The sequence below is a fragment of the Mixophyes fleayi genome, chromosome 3, assembly GCF_038048845.1.
Source record: "Mixophyes fleayi isolate aMixFle1 chromosome 3, aMixFle1.hap1, whole genome shotgun sequence".
Lineage (NCBI taxonomy): Eukaryota > Metazoa > Chordata > Amphibia > Anura > Limnodynastidae > Mixophyes > Mixophyes fleayi.
In genome coordinates, this window is record NC_134404.1 from 12,061,038 (window position 1) to 12,085,539 (window position 24,502).

Consider the following 24,502-nt stretch of genomic DNA (forward strand, 5'->3'; position numbering starts at 1 on the left):
CCACCACACCATCCTCATCAATATCCTCAGTAGCGCTAGGAGTTAGCCCGGCATCCCACTTATTAAGGCTGGATGACTCCTGCACTATTATTGATTCCTCTGAAGAAAGTGTTAGTCCCACTGCTGCTGCTGTTGCTGCTGCTGGGGGTGAATCATTAGCCCAGAGGAAGGCCAAGAAAAAGAGCAGTCCTACATTTCAGCAGTTAACTGTGAAACAATCATTTGCTAGGGGAAGCAAATATGACAGCAGTCACCCAGTAGCCAGGCGAATCACAGACGCCATGGCTGCAATGTTAGTGTTAGATCTGCGTCCAATCTCCACAATAAACGCAGCTGGTTTTTCACAGTTAATTGAGATTTTGTGTCCGTGTTACAGAATTCCATCGCGACACCATTTCTCCCGTAAAGCAATTCCCCAACTATACCAAAAAGTGTGTAAAAATTTAGAGATTGCGCTGAAAAATGCCATTCTGCCCACTGTACACTTAACCACAGATATGGGGACAAGTGGAAGTGGCCAAACCAAAGACTATATGACTGTGACAGCCCACTGGGTTGGTCATTCACCTTCACCGGCAGGAACAGCAGCAGCATTTACACCACCAGGTAACATTTGTCACAGGCAGGCCACTCTTTGTATCACCGGCTTCACTAACAGGCATACAGCTGACAATTTGTTACGCAAACTTAGAGATGTGATTGATACATGGCTTATACCACTTGGACTCTCCCCAGGATATGTCATTTCTGATAACGCCAACAATATAGTGCGAGCATTACAGCTGGGTGATTTCCAACACATTCCTTGTTTTGCTCACACCATCATCTTGGTGGTGCAGAGCTTCCTACGAAATAACAGTGAGGTGCAGGAGATGCTTTCGGTGGCCTGTAAAATTTTAGGCCATTTCAGGCATTCAGCCACAGCATGTAGGAGATTACAGCAGCTCCAAGAGCAGTTTAACTTGCCCTGCCACCAATTTAAGCAAGAGGTGGTAACTAGGTGGAATTCCACCCTGTACATGCTTCAGAGGATGGAGGAACAGCGCAAAGCCATCCAAGCATATTGCACAAACCATGACATTGGGAAAGGAGGGGGGATGTATTTCACTCTTGCACAGTGGGGAATCCTTTCAGTGCTGTGCAAGGTGCTGAAACCATTTGAAGTTGTGACGTGTGAGGTGAGTGCAGACTCTGCTAGTTTGAGCCAAGTCATTCCTTTAATTAGACTTTTGAAAAAGCAGCTTGAGAAACTGAAGGAGGAGCTGAAAGCAAGCAATTCCGCAAAGTATGTTGGCCTTGTCGATCAAGTACTTCATTCGCTTCACAATGATCCTCGAGTTATTAAGATCTTGAACTCGGATCAGTTCATTTTAGCCACTGTGCTTGATCCAAGGTTTAAGACCTACATTGAGTCTTTACTTGTAAATGAGCGAGATGTGAACTTTTGCAAGAGCTATTGCTCAGCAAGTTGACCGCTGAACTGGGCCTTCACGACGTGTCCTCATTCAATTTCTCAAGCTGCTGCTGCTCGTAAAAAATTTAATTACCCAAAAAGAAGCAGGGAAGACGCAAGGGGCAGACCAGAACAATTTAACATCTGGGCTGGTTTGAAGGATTTTTCAAAAAAATGTGTCACCTTGCCCATAACTCCATCAAATACAAGTATAAACATGCAAAGGATGGTGGAGGATTATTTTCAAGAGGTAATTGATATGGAAATGTCAGACAGTCCCTTTCCTTACTGGGAGGAAATGCAGGTCATTTGGAAACCCATGTTCAAACTTGCTTTGCAATACCTAAGCTGACCACCCTCCAGTGTGTACTCTGAACGAGTATTCAGTACAGCCAGGAACTTAGTCAGTGATCGCCGTCGAAGATTACTTCCAAAAAATGTGGAGAAAATAATGTTTATAAAAATGAACTACATCTTCCACGAGGAAGGCCTTCACCATCAAAGACATCCAAGCACTGACTGTTCTCTAATGGCGGATTCAAGCGGTGATGAATTGATAGTCTGTGATGATGACGTACACACTGATGAGGGTGAGGATTAAGCTGAAGATGATGACGATTACATCTTTTTAAAACTTTCTATGTAAGTGTAGGGTGTAATCTACCCCGAAAGAGGAAAGGGACTTGTGGCATTTCCATATCACGTACCGTCTTGAAAGGCTGCTGTTTGGGCAATTTCTCCTTAAGGGTAGGGTGTCATAGACAGAGTGACCCCAAACTGGCTTTGTCCATTTCTCTTAATATTGTACAGTCTATAACGGCTGAATTTTTTTGTGTTTTCAACAAGTGGAGGGGGGCCTAGAGAGACAGAAACCAAACTGGCTTTGTCCATTTCAATTAATATTGTACAGTCTATAACGGCTGAATTTTTTGTTTTTTTTTAACAAGTGGAGGGGGGCCTATAGAGACAGAAAGCAAACTGCCTTTTTCCATTTCTTTACATATTTAACTATAAGTGTAGGGTGTAATATACATCCAAAGACGATGGCTGCATTGCCAATATGCATAGATGGAGAGGAAGACAATCTGTTTTGTGTGTAGAAGTAATGAACGCCTACCAGGAATTAAACTGTTTTTTTGATCATTTATTAGCTTTACAATTAGATTACTTATCCATGAAACAGGTGGAACACTAAATTTGGTTATTTTAGGCCCAAAAACATTGATTTTCCAACAAAATAGCAAAACAAAACCAAAACCAAAACACGACGGTAATCCAGATCCAAAACCAAATACAAAACCAAAACACGGGGGTCAGTGACCATCTCTATTCTTTTCATCTCAGAAGTGACAAACACCTGCTTTGGCCTGATGGCCCGGCAGAGGTCGTTACCTGTGTGCATGTCTAGTTAGAGAGACAGGAAGCCTCCTAACAATATACACAGCACATTTGAGGAAATCAGGTTGGTGTGAAAGTTAAACTGTGTTAGATGCAAGATTAGATTATATCCTGGTTGTAAAGTATCTAATGTGATATGAGACGTTTCGGTGCCTGGGCTGGGCTGGACTACCCCTGATAACATGTATGTATATCTGTATAAAAGGAAGACTGTTTTACCATGTAATGTATTATTGTTCCATCTCACCTTGTAGTCACTAGCACCATACACTAGTGTTAACTGTCCTTATTAGGACACCTGAGCTAATAAACATCATTTGCTTCAAGAGCCTGCTTGACCACTACTTCCATGCTGTAATTTCTGTGACCTGCAGATGAGACCCAAATCTAATCCGTTATCCGGTTGTTCTAAGGTTTGGACCCAGCATCTTGTTCCACCGCTCTGTCTGCTATCCAGCAGCTCTTTACAGTGTGATAAGCCAGGGGAAACCATGTACAGCAACCCTGATCTACAAGAAGAGGTGAGGGGTATCAGCCCAGGTGCCCAGTGAGGGGGTACACTAACAGCAACAGTTACCCAGAAGGACGCAGTTTTGGATGCCGCTAAGGAGTCCAGTGGTGGCAGCAGCTTAAGCCCATCCTACTGCAGTTAGAGGGCACATTTGGGATAAAGAAAAGGGGATGGTGGCAAGGCAAGCCCAACCGGTCCCCAGCAACACAACAGAAAGGGTGGCATAGGTGGCCCATCCTGTCACACTTGGATTTGTTTACTAGACCTTGCTTTTTGATCTCTGCCTGCCCTTGAACTCTATGCCTGTTTGTTGACTTCATGTACCTCTCCTGTCCTCTGACTCAGCTTGTCAGCTGACCATCCACTATTGTGTCCTTTTTGCCTTTTTGTTGTTGATGTGTTGCTCCATAGCTACAAGTCTCCCTGACTCTACCTCACTAAGGAATGTAAACTATACACTACTGGGATCATGTCCAGGGGGAATCTGAGTACCAGTGAACAGTGTGGTTTTGGGCAAGGTGGCTGCTAATGGTGAAAAACAACCCGTGCCATAGGTTTTGTATAGGGGTTATCAATCACTGATTGTGGGGATCATAACAAAATGGGCACGAGACAAACCTCTGCATTGGTGAAATAATTCATTATGAAGTTGAGTTACTGAATTAATCAAATGTATGTTTGTCATAAATTATTGCTAGGGTAAATGACACCAAAATGTAGATGGCTGCAGGGACTATGCGAGGACATAAGTGGGATGGATGTGGGGATTATCTTTTGTGCTATACAGCTACTCAGACCTTCAGCTCCAAAGACTGCATGTGTGTGTTCCAGTGATCACAAAAATCTGTGAATTAGCAGCTCCACCCTTTTGTGAGTGACAGCAATCTCACTCCATGATAGTGCTGAATCTGCAGCTAACCACAGGATGTGATGGCAGCATGTCTGTATTGCGCAAGGAACACGTTCATTAAGGTTTCTGCCTTAATCGTTGTAATTTCATAGCTTTTAGGAGGTTGAGTGAAAGAGTTTCAATTTTTTTTTAAACTTTAGATTGTGTATAAGTGTAAGATGTGGACATGTTAAACAAAAGGTTTTTTTTTTTGCCTAGGTGTATATATATAAATATACAAGTTAACCCGTGCATGATACTCATGCATTCAAATCAAGCTACTTAAGGTGTTAAAAAGGTTCTTGTCATGCATTTGGGGCTAGGCCAGGCCTCATCAGGGGAAGAGCGTTACTTCCCGACGTAAGCGCCCTTTTTTAACGTGGTTTTGTCCACATGTCACCACCTCATCATTCTTCTCCATCACCTCATCCTTCATCTTCATCGCCACATCCTTAATCTCCATCGTCTTACTGTTCTAAAACCTCTTGATACACAACGTTTCTGCTAAACACCTTATCACTGTGCTCAATCAGTCTTCCTTGAAGGGCAGTATTCATAACCTGCACTTTCACATCACTGCTTCTCCGTACTCGTGAAAATGCGACATACAATTGTCCATGACCAAACACAGGCTCTGGTAAATAAATACCCACACGGTCAAGTGTTTAACCCTGTGACTTGTTAATGGTCATAGCAAATGCCCCCTTCAAAGGGAACTGCCGCCGTCTTAGCTTAAACGGCAGTCCTGTTTCGGATGGACATAAGTCAATCCGAGGTATCATCAGCTTCTCTCCTTCAGCAGAGCCAGTCAAAACTTCTGCTTGTATCACATTCGTTTTCAGTGCTGTCACTACTTACAGTGCTGTAACTACTTGTTAGGAAGGCGTGAGTAGTAATAGTAGGTGTTTGCCAAGTTGTTAGGAAGGCGGGTAGCACAGTAATGACGTCCATGCATATGGTGCTTTCATCAGGTTTCTTCACTGTGTTAAGTATATTACGCATGTGTGTTCATGAGGTAAAATTACCTCACGAAAAAGAGTTTGAGCCCTCAACTCATAAATTTAGCCTTTACTACCCCTCCCACGGGGAAAAGGGGGGATGATGAAAGTTAACTGACTTTCCTATTATAATTTTTTTGTCAAATAATGTCAGTATACCAAATTTCAGATCAATTGGATGAGCCCTTTCTGAGAAAATAGTTTTTTCCACACACACACACACACACACACTAACACACGCCGCTAGGCTTATATATATATATACATATATATATATATATATATATATATATATATATATTTTTATATATAAATTCATTCTGCTTAATATAAACGAATGGGTCTCATAATACACCATCCCTTCCTATTAGGGATCATTTGTGGATGTCTAACTTGGACTAAATACTTATAGGAATCAAATATAAAATATTAGGAAATATCTGTCACTGACTAAACTTTTTTATACCAATTTATATAGAGTATCCATGCACAGTATATTTCAATGTATGTCCTTAAATGTATTATTTAGAGATCTTTAGAGCTAAATATTGTTGGGTGGAAATAGAGCTGATTATATAAGTTGATTATATAAGTTCAACAAGGTATAGTTATAAATATTATATACTAATTTACTCAATAGGCAGTGCTAATAGAAGGAATATACAAGGTATATTTTTAGGGTGCAGATTTGGGCAAGAATGTATTTTGCTATAGATTGAGATTGAACAAAATATAATCTGCTGATATGGTGCAGTCTCAGGCTATTACATGTATGCACAGCACAGACTGAACGTGTGAGTATATATTGAGCACTAATATTGCACCAAAATGCACCGTTACCATAAGAATTGAGTTTATTTTAGATAGGTTCAGACTCGTGTGTGTATTTAATGCGTGCTCTGTATGTGTGCACATAAGTAATCTTGTAGCACTCACAATTCCCTACACTAATCCCTAACCCTCAGAGCAAATCTTCCTGTTAGTCATTAATGCTGGCACTGCTACAGGGAAACTATGTCATTTGTTTGACTAGATGAACGGACTGGATTTCTTTACAGCCTGGATGGGAGTATTATAATAGGTTGGCACAAATTAAAAAGTACCATCAAAGTAATGTGAATAAACAGACTGCTAACCAGAGGGGACATATTATATACTAGTTATACCGACCTAAGATTAATGTTTATTGAATTAACAGTCAAGCCAGGTGAGAAGTATTAGCAATTGGTTCATTATCTTATAACATGTTTTACTAGAAGAAAAGTGGTAAATAACCACCAAAGTGTTGGCTGTCCCCATTATCAATAACACGTTAATAAACATCAATGGGCGTTGACTGCTTAATGTTATAGATCAGGTTGAGCCCCATGTGTATAATCTCTGCCCGGTACATTTACATCTAGACTGTAGCTTATCATCATCATTTATTTATATAGCGCCAACATATTCCGCTTTACAATTGGGGACATACACAGTAAACTAATAAACAAACTGGGTAAAACAGACAAAGAGGTGAGAAGTCCCCGCTCGCAGGCTTACAATCTATGGACTCCTGCTGTGAATGGCAGCTGGTCTCACACACTCCTGTCCCACCAACTTCTCCGTGGACTTGACTCACAGTTCCTGCTACTGTCTCCTGACTGGGCTCATGTTAATCAATTACTCAGACATGTTGAACAGTCTATGGATATAATGACATGATATTCAGTAATTTACCCTCTGGCTGTAACTGAGTCGCTCGTGAAGTCACAGGATGCACCTGAAGCTGTGAGAAGATCAATTTGTATAATAAACATTAAACTGCATACATTGTACATTGATTACACTATATACATCACAGAGACAGAGCAGCCTCCTCACACACATTGTACAATGATTATACTATATACATCACAGAGACAGAGCAGCCTCCTCACACACATTGTACATTGATTACACTATATACACCACAGAGACAGAGCAGCCCCCTCACACACATTGTACAATGATTACACTATATACACCACAGAGACAGAGCAGCCCCCTCACACACATTGTACAATGATTACACTATATACACTACAGACAGAGCAGCCCCCTCACACACATTGTACAATGATTACACTATATACACCACAGAGACAGTGCAGCCTCCTCACACACATTGTACAATGATTACACTATATACACCACAGAGACAGTGCAGCCTCCTCACACACATTGTACAATGATTACACTATATACACCACAGACAGAGCAGCCACCTCACACACATTGTACAATGATTACACTATATACACCAGAGACAGAGCAGCCTCCTCACACACATTGTACAATGATTACACTATATACACCACAGAGACAGAGCAGCCTCCTCACACACATTGTACAATGATTACACTATATACACCACAGAGACAGAGCAGCCCCATCACACACATTGTACAATGATTACACTATATACACCACACAGACAGAGTAGCCTCCTCACACACATTGTACAATGATTACACTATATACACCACACAGACAGAGCAGCCCCCTCACACACATTGTACAATGATTACACTATATACACCACAGAGACAGAGCAGCCTCCTCACACACATTGTACAATGATTACACTATATACACCACAGAGACAGAGCAGCCTCCTCACACACATTGTACAATGATTACACTATATACACCTCAGAGACAGAGCAGCCTCCTCACACACATTGTACAATGATTACACTATATACACCACAGAGACAGAGCAGACCCCTCACACACATTGTACAATGATTACACTATATACACCACAGAGACAGAGCAGCCCCCTCACACACATTGTACAATGATTACACTATATACACCACAGAGACAGAGCAGCCCCCTCACACACATTGTACAATGATTACACTATATACACCACACAGACAGAGCAGCCTCCTCACACACATTGTACAATGATTACACTATATACAGCACAGACAGAGCAGGCCCCTCACACACATTGTACAATGATTACACTATATACACTACAGACACAGAGCAGCCTCCTCACACACATTGTACAATGATTACACTATATACACCACAGAGACAGAGCAGCCTCCTCACACACATTGTACAATGATTACACTATATACACCACAGAGACAGAGCAGACCCCTCACACACATTGTACAATGATTACACTATATACACCACAGAGACAGAGCAGCCCCCTCACACACATTGTACAATGATTACACTATATACACCACAGAGACAGAGCAGCCCCCTCACACACATTGTACAATGATTACACTATATACACCACAGAGACAGAGCAGCCCCCTCACACACATTGTACAATGATTACACTATATACACCACACAGACAGAGCAGCCTCCTCACACACATTGTACAATGATTACACTATATACAGCACAGACAGAGCAGGCCCCTCACACACATTGTACAATGATTACACTATATACACTACAGACACAGAGCAGCCTCCTCACACACATTGTACAATGATTACACTATATACACCACATAGACAGAGCAGCCTCCTCACACACATTGTACAATGATTACACTATATACACCACAGAGACAGAGCAGCCCCCTCACACACATTGTACAATGATTACACTATATACACCACAGAGACAGAGCAGCCTCTTCACACACATTGTACAATGATTACACTATATACACCACAGAGACAGAGCAGCCTCCTCACACACATTGTACAATGATTACACTATATACACCACAGAGACAGAGCAGCCTCCTCACACACATTGTACAATGATTACACTATATACACCACAGAGACAGAGCAGCCTCCTCACACACATTGTACAATGATTACACTACAGACACAGAGCAGCCCCCTCACACACATTGTACAATGATTACACTATATACACCACAGAGACAGAGCAGCCTCCTCACACACATTGTACAATGATTACACTATATACACCACAGAGACAGAGCAGGCCCCTCACACACATTGTACAATGATTACACTACAGACACAGAGCAGCCTCCTCACACACATTGTACAATGATTACACTATATACACCACAGAGACAGAGCAGCCTCCTTACACACATTGTACAATGATTACACTATATACACCACAGACAGAGCAGCCCCCTCACACACATTGTACAATGATTACACTATATACACCACAGAGACAGAGCAGCCCCCTCACACACATTGTACAATGATTACACTATATACACCACAGAGACAGAGCAGCCTCCTCACACACATTGTACAATGATTACACTATATACACCACAGAGACAGAGCAGCCTCCTCACACACATTGTACAATGATTACACTATATACACCACAGAGACAGAGCAGCCTCCTCACACACATTGTACAATGATTACACTATATACACCACAGAGACAGAGCAGCCTCCTCACACACATTGTACAATGATTACACTATATATACACCACAGAGACAGAGCAGCCTCCTCACACACATTGTACAATGATTACACAATATACACCACAGAGACAGAGCAGCCCCCTCACACACATTGTACAATGATTACACTATATACACCACAGAGACAGAGCAGGCCCCTCACACACATTGTACAATGATTACACTACAGACACAGAGCAGCATCCTCACACACATTGTACAATGATTACACTATATACACCACAGAGACAGAGCAGCCTCCTCACACACATTGTACAATGATTACACTATATACACCACAGAGACAGAGCAGCCTCCTCACACACATTGTACAATGATTACACTATATATACACCACAGAGACAGAGCACCTCCTCACACACATTGTACAATGATTACACTATATACACCACAGAGACAGAGCAGCCCCCTCACACACATTGTAGAATGATTACACTATATACACCACAGACAGAGCAGGCCCCTCACACACATTGTACAATGATTACACTATATACACCACAGAGACAGAGCAGCCTCCTCACACACATTGTACAATGATTACACTATATACACTACAGACACAGAGCAGCCTCCTCACACACATTGTACAATGATTACACTACATAAACTACAGACACAGAGCAGTCTCCTCACACACATTGTACAATGATTACACTACAAACACAGAGCAGCCTCCTCACACACATTGTACAATGATTACACTATATACACTAAAGACACAGAGCAGCCTCCTCACACACATTGTACAATGATTACACTATATACATCACAGAGACAGAGCAGCCCCCTCACACACATTGTACAATGATTACACTATATATACACCACAGAGACAGAGCAGCCTCCTCACACACATTGTACAATGATTACACTATATACACTACAGACACAGAGCAGCCTCCTCACACACATTGTACAATGATTACACTATATACACCACAGAGACAGAGCAGCCTCCTCACACACATTGTACAATGATTACACTATATACACCACAGAGACAGAGCAGCCCCCTCACACACATTGTACAATGATTACACTATATACACTAAAGACACAGAGCAGCCTCCTCACACACATTGTACAATGATTACACTATATACACCACAGAGACAGAGCAGCCCCCTCACACACATTGTACAATGATTACACTATATACACCACAGAGACAGAACAGCCTCCTCACACACATTGTACAATGATTACACTATATACACCACAGAGACAGAGCAGCCCCCTCACACACATTGTACAATGATTACACTATATACACTAAAGACACAGAGAAGCCCCCTCACACACATTGTACAATGATTACACTATATACACCACAGAGACAGAGCAGCCCCCTCACACACATTGTACAATGATTACACTATATACACCACAGAGACAGAGCAGCCCCCTCACACACATTGTACAATGATTACACTATATACACCACAGAGACAGAGCAGCCTCCTCACACACATTGTACAATGATTACATTATATACACCACAGAGACAGAGCAGCCTCCTCACACACATTGTACAATGATTACACTATATACACCACAGAGATAGCGCAGCCCCATCACAAACATTGTCCAATGATTACACTATATACACCACAGAGATAGAGCAGCCTCATCACACACATTGTACAATGATTACACTATATACACCACACAGACAGAGCAGCCCCCTCACACACATTGTACAATGATTACACTATATACACTACAGACAGAGCAGCCCCCTCACACACATTGTACAATGATTACACTATATACACCACAGAGACAGAGCAGCCTCCTCACACACATTGTACAATGATTACACTATATACACCACAGAGACAGAGCAGGCCCCTCACACACATTGTACAATGATTACACTACAGACACAGAGCAGCCTCCTCACACACATTGTACAATGATTACACTATATACACCACAGAGACAGAGCAGCCTCCTCACACACATTGTACAATGATTACACTATATACACCACAGACAGAGCAGCCCCCTCACACACATTGTACAATGATTACACTATATACACCACAGAGACAGAGCAGCCTCCTCACACACATTGTACAATGATTACACTATATACACCACAGACACAGAGCAGCCTCCTCACACACATTGTACAATGATTACACTATATACAATACAAAGACAGAGCAGCCTCCTCACACACATTGTACAATGATTACACTATATACATCACAGACACAGAGCAGCCTCCTCACACACATTGTACAATGATTACACTATATACACCACAGACACAGAGCAGCCTCCTCACACACATTGTACAATGATTACACTATATACACCACAGAGACAGAGCAGCCTCCTCACACACATTGTACAATGATTACACTATATATACACCACAGAGACAGAGCAGCCGCATCACACACATTGTACAATGATTACACTATATACAGCACAGAGACAGAGCAGCCTCCTCACACACATTGTACAATGATTACACTATATACACCACAGAGACAGAGCAGCTCCCTCACACATATTGTACAATGATTACACTATATACACCACAGAGACAGAGCAGCCCCCTCACACACATTGTACAATGATTACACTATATACACCACAGACAGAGCAGCCCCATCACACACATTGTACAATGATTACACTATATACAGCACAGAGACAGAGCAGCCTCCTCACACACATTGTACAATGATTACACTATATACAGCACAGAGACAGAGCAGCCGCATCACACACATTGTACAATGATTACACTATATACACCACAGAGACAGAGCAGCCTCCTCACACACATTGTACAATGATTACACTATATACACCACAGAGACAGAGCAGCCGCATCACACACATTGTACAATGATTACACTATATACACCACAGAGACAGAGCAGCCTCCTCACACACATTGTACAATGATTACACTATATACAGCACAGAGACAGAGCAGCCTCCTCACACACATTGTACAATGATTACACTATATACAGCACAGAGACAGAGCAGCCGCATCACACACATTGTACAATGATTACACTATATACACCACAGAGACAGAGCAGCCTCCTCACACACATTATACAATGATTACACTATATACAGCACAGAGACAGAGCAGCCGCATCACACACATTGTACAATGATTACACTATATACACCACAGAGACAGAGCAGCCTCCTCACACACATTGTACAATGATTACACTACATACATCACAGAGACAGAGCAGCCTCCTCACACACATTGTACAATGATTACACTATATACACCACAGAGACAGAGCAGCCTCCTCACACACATTGTACAATGATTACACTATATACACCAGAGACAGAGCAGCCGCATCACACACATTGTACAATGATTACACTATATACACCACAGAGACAGAGCAGCCTCCTCACACACATTGTACAATGATTACACTATATACACCACAGAGACAGAGCAGCCTCCTCACACACATTGTACAATGATTACACTATATACACCACAGAGACAGAGCAGCCGCATCACACACATTGTACAATGATTACACTATATACACCACAGAGACTGAGCAGCCTCCTCACACACATTGTACAATGATTACACTATATACACCACAGAGACAGAGCAGCCTCCTCACACACATTATACAATGATTACACTATATACACCACAGAGACAGAGCAGCCGCATCACACACATTGTACAATGATTACACTATATACACCACAGAGACTGAGCAGCCTCCTCACACACATTGTACAATGATTACACTATATACACCACAGAGACAGAGCAGCCTCCTCACACACATTGTACAATGATTACACTATATACATCACAGAGACTGAGCAGCCTCCTCACACACATTGTACAATGATTACACTATATACACCACAGAGACAGAGCAGCCCCCTCACACACATTGTACAATGATTACATTATATACACCACAGACAGAGCAGCCTCCTCACACACATTGTACAATGATTACACTATATACATCACAGACAGAGCAGCCTCCTCACACACATTGTACAATGATTACACTATATATACACCACAGAGACAGAGCAGCCTCCTCACACACATTGTACAATGATTACACTATATACATCACAGAGACTGAGCAGCCTCCTCACACACATTGTACAATGATTACACTATATACACCACAGAGACAGAGCAGCCTCCTCACACACATTGTACAATGATTACACTATATACACCACAGAGACAGAGCAGCCTCCTCACACACATTGTACAATGATTACACTATATACAGCACAGAGACAGAGCAGCCTCCTCACACACATTGTACAATGATTACACTATATATACACCACAGAGACAGAGCAGCCTCCTCACACACATTGTACAATGATTACACTATATACATCACAGAGACTGAGCAGCCTCCTCACACACATTGTACAATGATTACACTATATACACCACAGAGACAGAGCAGCCCCCTCACACACATTGTACAATGATTACACTATATATACCCCACAGAGACAGAGCAGCCCCTTCACACACATTGTACAATGATTACACTATATACACTATAGACACAGAGCAGCCCCCTCACACACATTGTACAATGATTACACTATATATACCCCACAGAGACAGAGCAGCCTCCTCACACACATTGTACATTGATTACACTATATACACTATAGACACAGAGCAGCCTCCTCACACACATTGTCCAATGATTACACTATATACACTACAGACAGAGCAGCCCCCTCACACACATTGTACAATGATTACACTATATACACCACAGAGACAGAGCAGCCTCCTCACACACATTGTACAATGATTACACTATATACACCACAGAAACAGAGCAGCCTCCTCACACACATTGTACAATGATTACACTATATACACCACAGACACAGAGCAGCCTCCTCACACACATTGTACAATGATTACACTATATACACCACAGACACAGAGCAGCCTCCTCACACACATTGTACAATGATTACACTATATACACCACAGAGACAGAGCAGCCTCCTCACACACATTGTACAATGATTACACTATATACATCACAGACACAGAGCAGCCTCCTCACACACATTGTACAATGATTACACTATATACACGACAGACACAGAGCAGCCTCCTCACGCACATTGTACAATGATTACACTATATACACCACAGAGACAGAGCAGCCTCCTCACACACATTGTACAATGATTACACTATATACACCACAGAGACAGAGCAGCCCCCTCACACACATTGTACAATGATTACACTATATACACTAAAGACACAGAGCAGCCTCCTCACACACATTGTACAATGATTACACTATATACACCACAGAGACAGAGCAGCCCCCTCACACACATTGTACAATGATTACACTATATACACCACAGAGACAGAACAGCCTCCTCACACACATTGTACAATGATTACACTATATACACCACAGAGACAGAGCAGCCCCCTCACACACATTGTACAATGATTACACTATATACACTAAAGACACAGAGAAGCCCCCTCACACACATTGTACAATGATTACACTATATACACCACAGAGACAGAGCAGCCCCCTCACACACATTGTACAATGATTACACTATATACACCACAGAGACAGAGCAGCCCCCTCACACACATTGTACAATGATTACACTATATACACCACAGAGACAGAGCAGCCTCCTCACACACATTGTACAATGATTACATTATATACACCACAGAGACAGAGCAGCCTCCTCACACACATTGTACAATGATTACACTATATACACCACAGAGATAGCGCAGCCCCATCACAAACATTGTCCAATGATTACACTATATACACCACAGAGACAGAGCAGCCACCTCACACACATTGTACAATGATTACACTATATACACCACAGACAGAGCAGCCTCCTCACACACATTGTACAATGATTACACTATATACATCACAGACAGAGCAGTCCCCTCACACACATTGTACAATGATTACACTATATACACCACAGAAACAGAGCAGCCTCCTCACACACATTGTACAATGATTACACTATATACACCACAGAGACAGAGCAGCCTCCTCACACACATTGTACAATGATTACACTATATACACCACAGAAACAGAGCAGCCTCCTCACACACATTGTACAATGATTACACTATATACACCACAGACACAGAGCAGCCTCCTCACACACATTGTACAATGATTACACTATATACAATACAAAGACAGAGCAGCCTCCTCACACACATTGTACAATGATTACACTATATACATCACAGACACAGAGCAGCCTCCTCACACACATTGTACAATGATTACACTATATACACCACAGAGACAGAGCAGCCCCCTCACACACATTGTACAATGATTACACTATATACACCACAGAGACAGAGGAGCCCCCTCACACACATTGTACAATGATTACACTATATACACCACAGAGACAGAGCAGCCTCCTCACACACATTGTACAATGATTACACTACAGACACAGAGCAGCCTCCTCACACACATTGTACAATGATTACACTATATACACCACAGAGACAGAGCAGCCTCCTCACACACATTGTACAATGATTACACTATATACACCACAGAGACAGAGCAGCCTCCTCACACACATTGTACAATGATTACACTATATATACACCACAGAGACAGAGCAGCCTCCTCACACACATTGTACAATGATTACACTATATACACCACAGAGACAGAGCAGCCCCCTCACACACATTGTACAATGATTACACTATATACACCACAGACAGAGCAGGCCCCTCACACACATTGTACAATGATTACACTATATACACCACAGAGACAGAGCAGCCCCATCACACACATTGTACAATGATTACACTATATACACCACAGAGACAGAGCAGCCTCCTCACACACATTGTACAATGATTACACTATATACACTACAGACACAGAGCAGCCTCCTCACACACATTGTACAATGATTACACTATATAAACTACAGACACAGAGCAGTCTCCTCACACACATTGTACAATGATTACACTACAAACACAGAGCAGCCTCCTCACACACATTGTACAATGATTACACTATATACACTAAAGACACAGAGCAGCCTCCTCACACACATTGTACAATGATTACACTATATACACCACAGAGACAGAGCAGCCCCCTCACACACATTGTACAATGATTACACTATATACACCACAGAGACAGAGCAGCCCCCTCACACACATTGTACAATGATTACACTATATATACACCACAGAGACAGAGCAGCCTCCTCACACACATTGTACAATGATTACACTATATACACTACAGACACAGAGCAGGCCCCTCACACACATTGTACAATGATTACACTATATACACCACAGAGACAGAGCAGCCTCCTCACACACATTGTACAATGATTACACTATATACACTACAGACACAGAGCAGCCTCCTCACACACATTGTACAATGATTACACTATATAAACTACAGACACAGAGCAGTCTCCTCACACACATTGTACAATGATTACACTACAAACACAGAGCAGCCTCCTCACACACATTGTACAATGATTACACTATATACACTAAAGACACAGAGCAGCCTCCTCACACACATTGTACAATGATTACACTATATACACCACAGAGACAGAGCAGCCCCCTCACACACATTGTACAATGATTACACTATATACACCACAGAGACAGAGCAGCCCCCTCACACACATTGTACAATGATTACACTATATATACACCACAGAGACAGAGCAGCCTCCTCACACACATTGTACAATGATTACACTATATACACTACAGACACAGAGCAGCCTCCTCACACACATTGTACAATGATTACACTAAATACACCACAGAGACAGAGCAGCCTCCTCACACACATTGTACAATGATTACACTATATACACCACAGAGACAGAGCAGCCCCCTCACACACATTGTACAATGATTACACTATATACACTAAAGACACAGAGCAGCCTCCTCACACACATTGTACAATGATTACACTATATACACCACAGAGACAGAGCAGCCCCCTCACACACATTGTACAATGATTACACTATATACACCACAGAGACAGAACAGCCTCCTCACACACATTGTACAATGATTACACTATATACACCACAGAGACAGAGCAGCCCCCTCACACACATTGTACAATGAGTACACTATATACACTAAAGACACAGAGCAGCCCCCTCACACACATTGTACAATGATTACACTATATACACCACAGAGACAGAGCAGCCCCCTCACACACATTGTACAATGATTACACTATATACACCACAGAGACAGAGCAGCCCCCTCACACACATTGTACAATGATTACACTTTATACACCACAGAGACAGAGCAGCCTCCTCACACACATTGTACAATGATTACACTTTATACACCACAGAGACAGAGCAGCCTCCTCACACACATTGTACAATGATTACATTATATACACCACAGAGACAGAGCAGCCTCCTCACACACATTGTACAATGATTACACTATATACACCACAGAGATAGAGCAGCCCCATCACACACATTGTACAATGATTACACTATATACACCACACAGACAGAGCAGCCCCCTCACACACATTGTACAATGATTACACTATATACACTACAGACAGAGCAGCCCCCTCACACACATTGTACAATGATTACACTATATACACCACAGAGACAGAGCAGCCTCCTCACACACATTGTACAATGATTACACTATATACACCACAGAGACAGAGCAGGCCCCTCACACACATTGTACAATGATTACACTACAGACACAGAGCAGCCTCCTCACACACATTGTACAATGATTACACTATATACACCACAGAGACAGAGCAGCCTCCTCACACACATTGTACAATGATTACACTATATACACCACAGACAGAGCAGCCCCCTCACACACATTGTACAATGATTACACTATATACACCACAGAGACAGAGCAGCCCCCTCACACACATTGTACAATGATTACACTATATACACCACAGAGACAGAGCAGCCCCCTCACACACATTGTACAATGATTACACTATATACACCACACAGACAGAGCAGCCTCCTCACACACATTGTACAATGATTACACTATATACAGCACAGACAGAGCAGGCCCCTCACACACATTGTACAATGATTACACTATATACACTACAGACACAGAGCAGCCTCCTCACACACATTGTACAATGATTACACTATATACACCACATAGACAGAGCAGCCTCCTCACACACATTGTACAATGATTACACTATATACACCACAGAGACAGAGCAGCCCCCTCACACACATTGTACAATGATTACACTATATACACCACAGAGACAGAGCAGCCTCTTCACACACATTGTACAATGATTACACTATATACACCACAGAGACAGAGCAGCCTCCTCACACACATTGTACAATGATTACACTATATACACCACAGAGACAGAGCAGCCTCCTCACACACATTGTACAATGATTACACTATATACACCACAGAGACAGAGCAGCCTCCTCACACACATTGTACAATGATTACACTACAGACACAGAGCAGCCCCCTCACACACATTGTACAATGATTACACTATATACACCACAGAGACAGAGCAGCCTCCTCACACACATTGTACAATGATTACACTATATACACCACAGAGACAGAGCAGGCCCCTCACACACATTGTACAATGATTACACTATATACACTACAGACACAGAGCAGCCTCCTCACACACATTGTACAATGATTACACTATATACACCACAGAGACAGAGCAGCCTCCTTACATACATTGTACAATGATTACACTATATACACCACAGACAGAGCAGCCCCCTCACACACATTGTACAATGATTACACTATATACACCACAGAGACAGAGCAGTCCCCTCACACACATTGTACAATGATTACACTATATACACCACAGAGACAGAGCAGCCTCCTCACACACATTGTACAATGATTACACTATATATACACCACAGAGACAGAGCAGCCTCCCCACACACATTGTACAATGATTACACTATATACACCACAGAGACAGAGCAGCCCCCTCACACACATTGTACAATGATTACACTATATACACCACAGAGACAGAGCAGGCCCCTCACACACATTGTACAATGATTACACTACAGACACAGAGCAGCCTCCTCACACACATTGTACAATGATTACACTATATACACCACAGAGACAGAGCAGCCTCCTCACACACATTGTACAATGATTACACTATATACACCACAGAGACAGAGCAGCCTCCTCACACACATTGTACAATGATTACACTATATATACACCACAGAGACAGAGCAGCCTCCTCACACACATTGTACAATGATTACACTATATACACCACAGAGACAGAGCAGCCCCCTCACACACATTGTACAATGATTACACTATATACACCACAGACAGAGCAGGCCCCTCACACACATTGTACAATGATTACACTATATACACCACAGAGACAGAGCAGCCTCCTCACACACATTGTACAATGATTACACTATATACACCACAGAGACAGAGCAGCCTCCTCACACACATTGTACAATGATTACACTATATAAACTACAGACACAGAGCAGTCTCCTCACACACATTGTACAATGATTACACTACAAACACAGAGCAGCCTCCTCACACACATTGTACAATGATTACACTATATACACTAAAGACACAGAGCAGCCTCCTCACACACATTGTACAATGATTACACTATATACATCACAGAGACAGAGCAGCCCCCTCACACACATTGTACAATGATTACACTATATATACACCACAGAGACAGAGCAGCCTCCTCACACACATTGTACAATGATTACACTATATACACTACAGACACAGAGCAGCCTCCTCACACACATTGTACAATGATTACACTATATACACCACAGAGACAGAGCAGCCTCCTCACACACATTGTACAATGATTACACTATATACACCACAGAGACAGAGCAGCCCCCTCACACACATTGTACAATGATTACACTATATACACTAAAGACACAGAGCAACCTCCTCACACACATTGTACAATGATTACACTATATACACCACAGAGACAGAGCAGCCCCCTCACACACATTGTACAATGATTACACTATATACACCACAGAGACAGAACAGCCTCCTCACACACATTGTACAATGATTACACTATATACACCACAGAGACAGAGCAGCCCCCTCACACACATTGTACAATGATTACACTATATACACTAAAGACACAGAGCAGCCCCCTCACACACATTGTACAATGATTACACTATATACACCACAGAGACAGAGCAGCCCCCTCACACACATTGTACAATGATTACACTATATACACCACAGAGACAGAGCAGCCCACTCACACACATTGTACAATGATTACACTATATACACCACAGAAACAGAGCAGCCTCCTCACACACATTGTACAATGATTACATTATATACACCACAGAGACAGAGCAGCCTCCTCACACACATTGTACAATGATTACACTATATACACCACAGAGATAGCGCAGCCCCATCACACACATTGTCCAATGATTACACTATATACACCACAGAGATAGAGCAGCCCCATCACACACATTGTACAATGATTACACTATATACACCACACAGACAGAGCAGCCCCCTCACACACATTGTACAATGATTACACTATATACACTACAGACAGAGCAGCCCCCTCACACACATTGTACAATGATTACACTATATACACCACAGAGACAGAGCAGCCTCCTCACACACATTGTACAATGATTACACTATATACACCACAGAGACAGAGCAGCCCCCTCACACACATTGTACAATGATTACACTACAGACACAGAGCAGCCTCCTCACACACATTGTACAATGATTACACTATATACACCACAGACAGAGCAGGCCCCTCACACACATTGTACAATGATTACACCACAGAGACAGAGCAGCCTCCTCACACACATTGTACAATGATTACACTATATACACCACAGACAGAGCAGCCCCCTCACACACATTGTACAATGATTACACTATATACACCACAGAGACAGAGCAGCCTCCTCACACACATTGTACAATGATTACACTATATACACCACAGACACAGAGCAGCCTCCTCACACACATTGTACAATGATTACACTATATACAATACAAAGACAGAGCAGCCTCCTAACACATTGTACAATGATTACACTATATACATCACAGACACAGAGCAGCCTCCTCACACACATTGTACAATGATTACACTATATACACCACAGACACAGAGCAGCCTCCTCACACACATTGTACAATGATTACACTATATACACCACAGAGACAGAGCAGCCTCCTCACACACATTGTACAATGATTACACTATATACACCACAGAGACAGAGCAGCCCCTTCACACACATTGTGCAATGATTACACTATATACACCACAGAGACAGAGCAGCCTCCTCACACACATTGTACAATGATTACACTATATACACCACAGAGACAGAGCAGCCCCTTCACACACATTGTGCAATGATTACACTATATATACCCCACAGAGACAGAGCAGCCCCTTCACACACATTGTGCAATGATTACACTATATACACTATAGACACAGAGCAGCCTCCTCACACACATTGTACAATGATTACACTATATATACCCCACAGAGACAGAGCAGCCTTCTCACACACATTGTACAATGATTACACTATATACACTATAGACACAGAGCAGCCTCCTCACACACATTGTCCAATGATTACACTATATACACCACAGAGACAGAGCAGCCTCCTCACACACATTGTACAATGATTACACTATATACACCACAGAAACAGAGCAGCCTCCTCACACACATTGTACAATGATTACACTATATACACCACAGACACAGAGCAGCCTCCTCACACACATTGTACAATGATTACACTATATACAATACAAAGACAGAGCAGCCTCCTCACACACATTGTACAATGATTACACTATATACATCACAGACACAGAGCAGCCTCCTCACACACATTGTACAGTGATTACACTATATACACTACAGACAGAGCAGCCCCCTCACACACATTGTACAATGATTACACTATATACACCACAGAGACAGAGCAGCCTCCTCACACACATTGTACAATGATTACACTATATACACCACAGAAACAGAGCAGCCTCCTCACACACATTGTACAATGATTACACTATATACACCACAGACACAGAGCAGCCTCCTCACACACATTGTACAATGATTACACTATATACAATACAAAGACAGAGCAGCCTCCTCACACACATTGTACAATGATTACACTATATACATCACAGACACAGAGCAGCCTCCTCACACACATTGTACAATGATTACACTATATACACCACAGACACAGAGCAGCCTCCTCACACACATTGTACAATGATTACACTATATACACCACAGAGACAGAGCAGCCTCCTCACACACATTGTACAATGATTACACTATATACACCACAGAGACAGAGCAGCCCCATCACACACATTGTACAATGATTACACTATATACAGCACAGAGACAGAGCAGCCCCCTCACACACATTGTACAATGATTACACTATATATACCCCACAGAGACAGAGCAGCCCCTTCACACACATTGTACAATGATTACACTATATACACTATAGACACAGAGCAGCCTCCTCACACACATTGTACAATGATTACACTATATATACCCCACAGAGACAGAGCAGCCTCCTCACACACATTGTACAATGATTACACTATATACACTATAGACACAGAGCAGCCTCCTCACACACATTGTACAATGATTACACTATATACACTACAGACACAGAGCAGCCTCCTCACACACATTGTACAATGATTACACTATATATACACCACAGAGACAGAGCAGCCTCCTCACACACATTGTACAATGATTACACTATATACACCACAGAGACAGAGCAGCCCCCTCACACACATTGTACAATGATTACACTATATACACCACAGAGACAGAGCAGCCTCCTCACACACATTGTACAATGATTACACTATATACACCACAGAGACAGAGCAGGCCCCTCACACACATTGTACAATGATTACACTACAGACACCACAGAGACAGAGCAGCCTCCTCACACACATTGTACAATGATTACACTATATACACCACAGAGACAGAGCAGCCTCCTCACACACATTGTACAATGATTACACTATATATACACCACAGAGACAGAGCAGCCTCCTCACACACATTGTACAATGATTACACTATATACACCACAGAGACAGAGCAGCCCCCTCACACACATTGTACAATGATTACACTATATACACCACAGAGACAGAGCAGCCCCCTCACACACATTGTACAATGATTACACTATATACACTACAGAGACAGAGCAGCCTCCTCACACACATTGTACAATGATTACACTATATAAACTACAGACACAGAGCAGTCTCCTCACACACATTGTACAATGATTACACTACAAACACAGAGCAGCCTCCTCACACACATTGTACAATGATTACACTATATACACCACAGACAGAGCAGGCCCCTCACACACATTGTACAATGATTACACTATATACACTACAGAGACAGAGCAGCCTCCTCACACACATTGTACAATGATTACACTATATACACTACAGACACAGAGCAGCCTCCTCACACACATTGTACAATGAT

At 42.2% G+C, this 24,502-nt stretch overlaps 1 protein-coding gene across 5 annotated transcripts in view; it reads right to left on the reverse strand.

The window, feature by feature from the left end:
- LOC142143338 (major histocompatibility complex class I-related protein 1-like) overlaps positions 1–24,502 on the reverse strand; it is a 719,063-nt gene that overhangs the window by 5,203 nt on the left and 689,358 nt on the right. Inside the window, exon 8 of one of the 5 annotated variants that reach the window (XR_012689510.1) lies at positions 6,789–7,014. The exons of 2 other annotated variants lie outside the window; for them this stretch is intronic. Coding sequence is in view for 2 of the 3 variants with exons in the window: in XM_075201102.1 (XP_075057203.1) it covers positions 6,966–7,014 (49 nt within the window). In the remaining variant the exon portion in view is untranslated. Of the gene's footprint in view, positions 1–6,656; positions 7,015–24,502 lie in introns of those variants that run through there. 2 more of the 5 variants (XM_075201102.1, XM_075201103.1) reach the window with 2 other exon arrangements.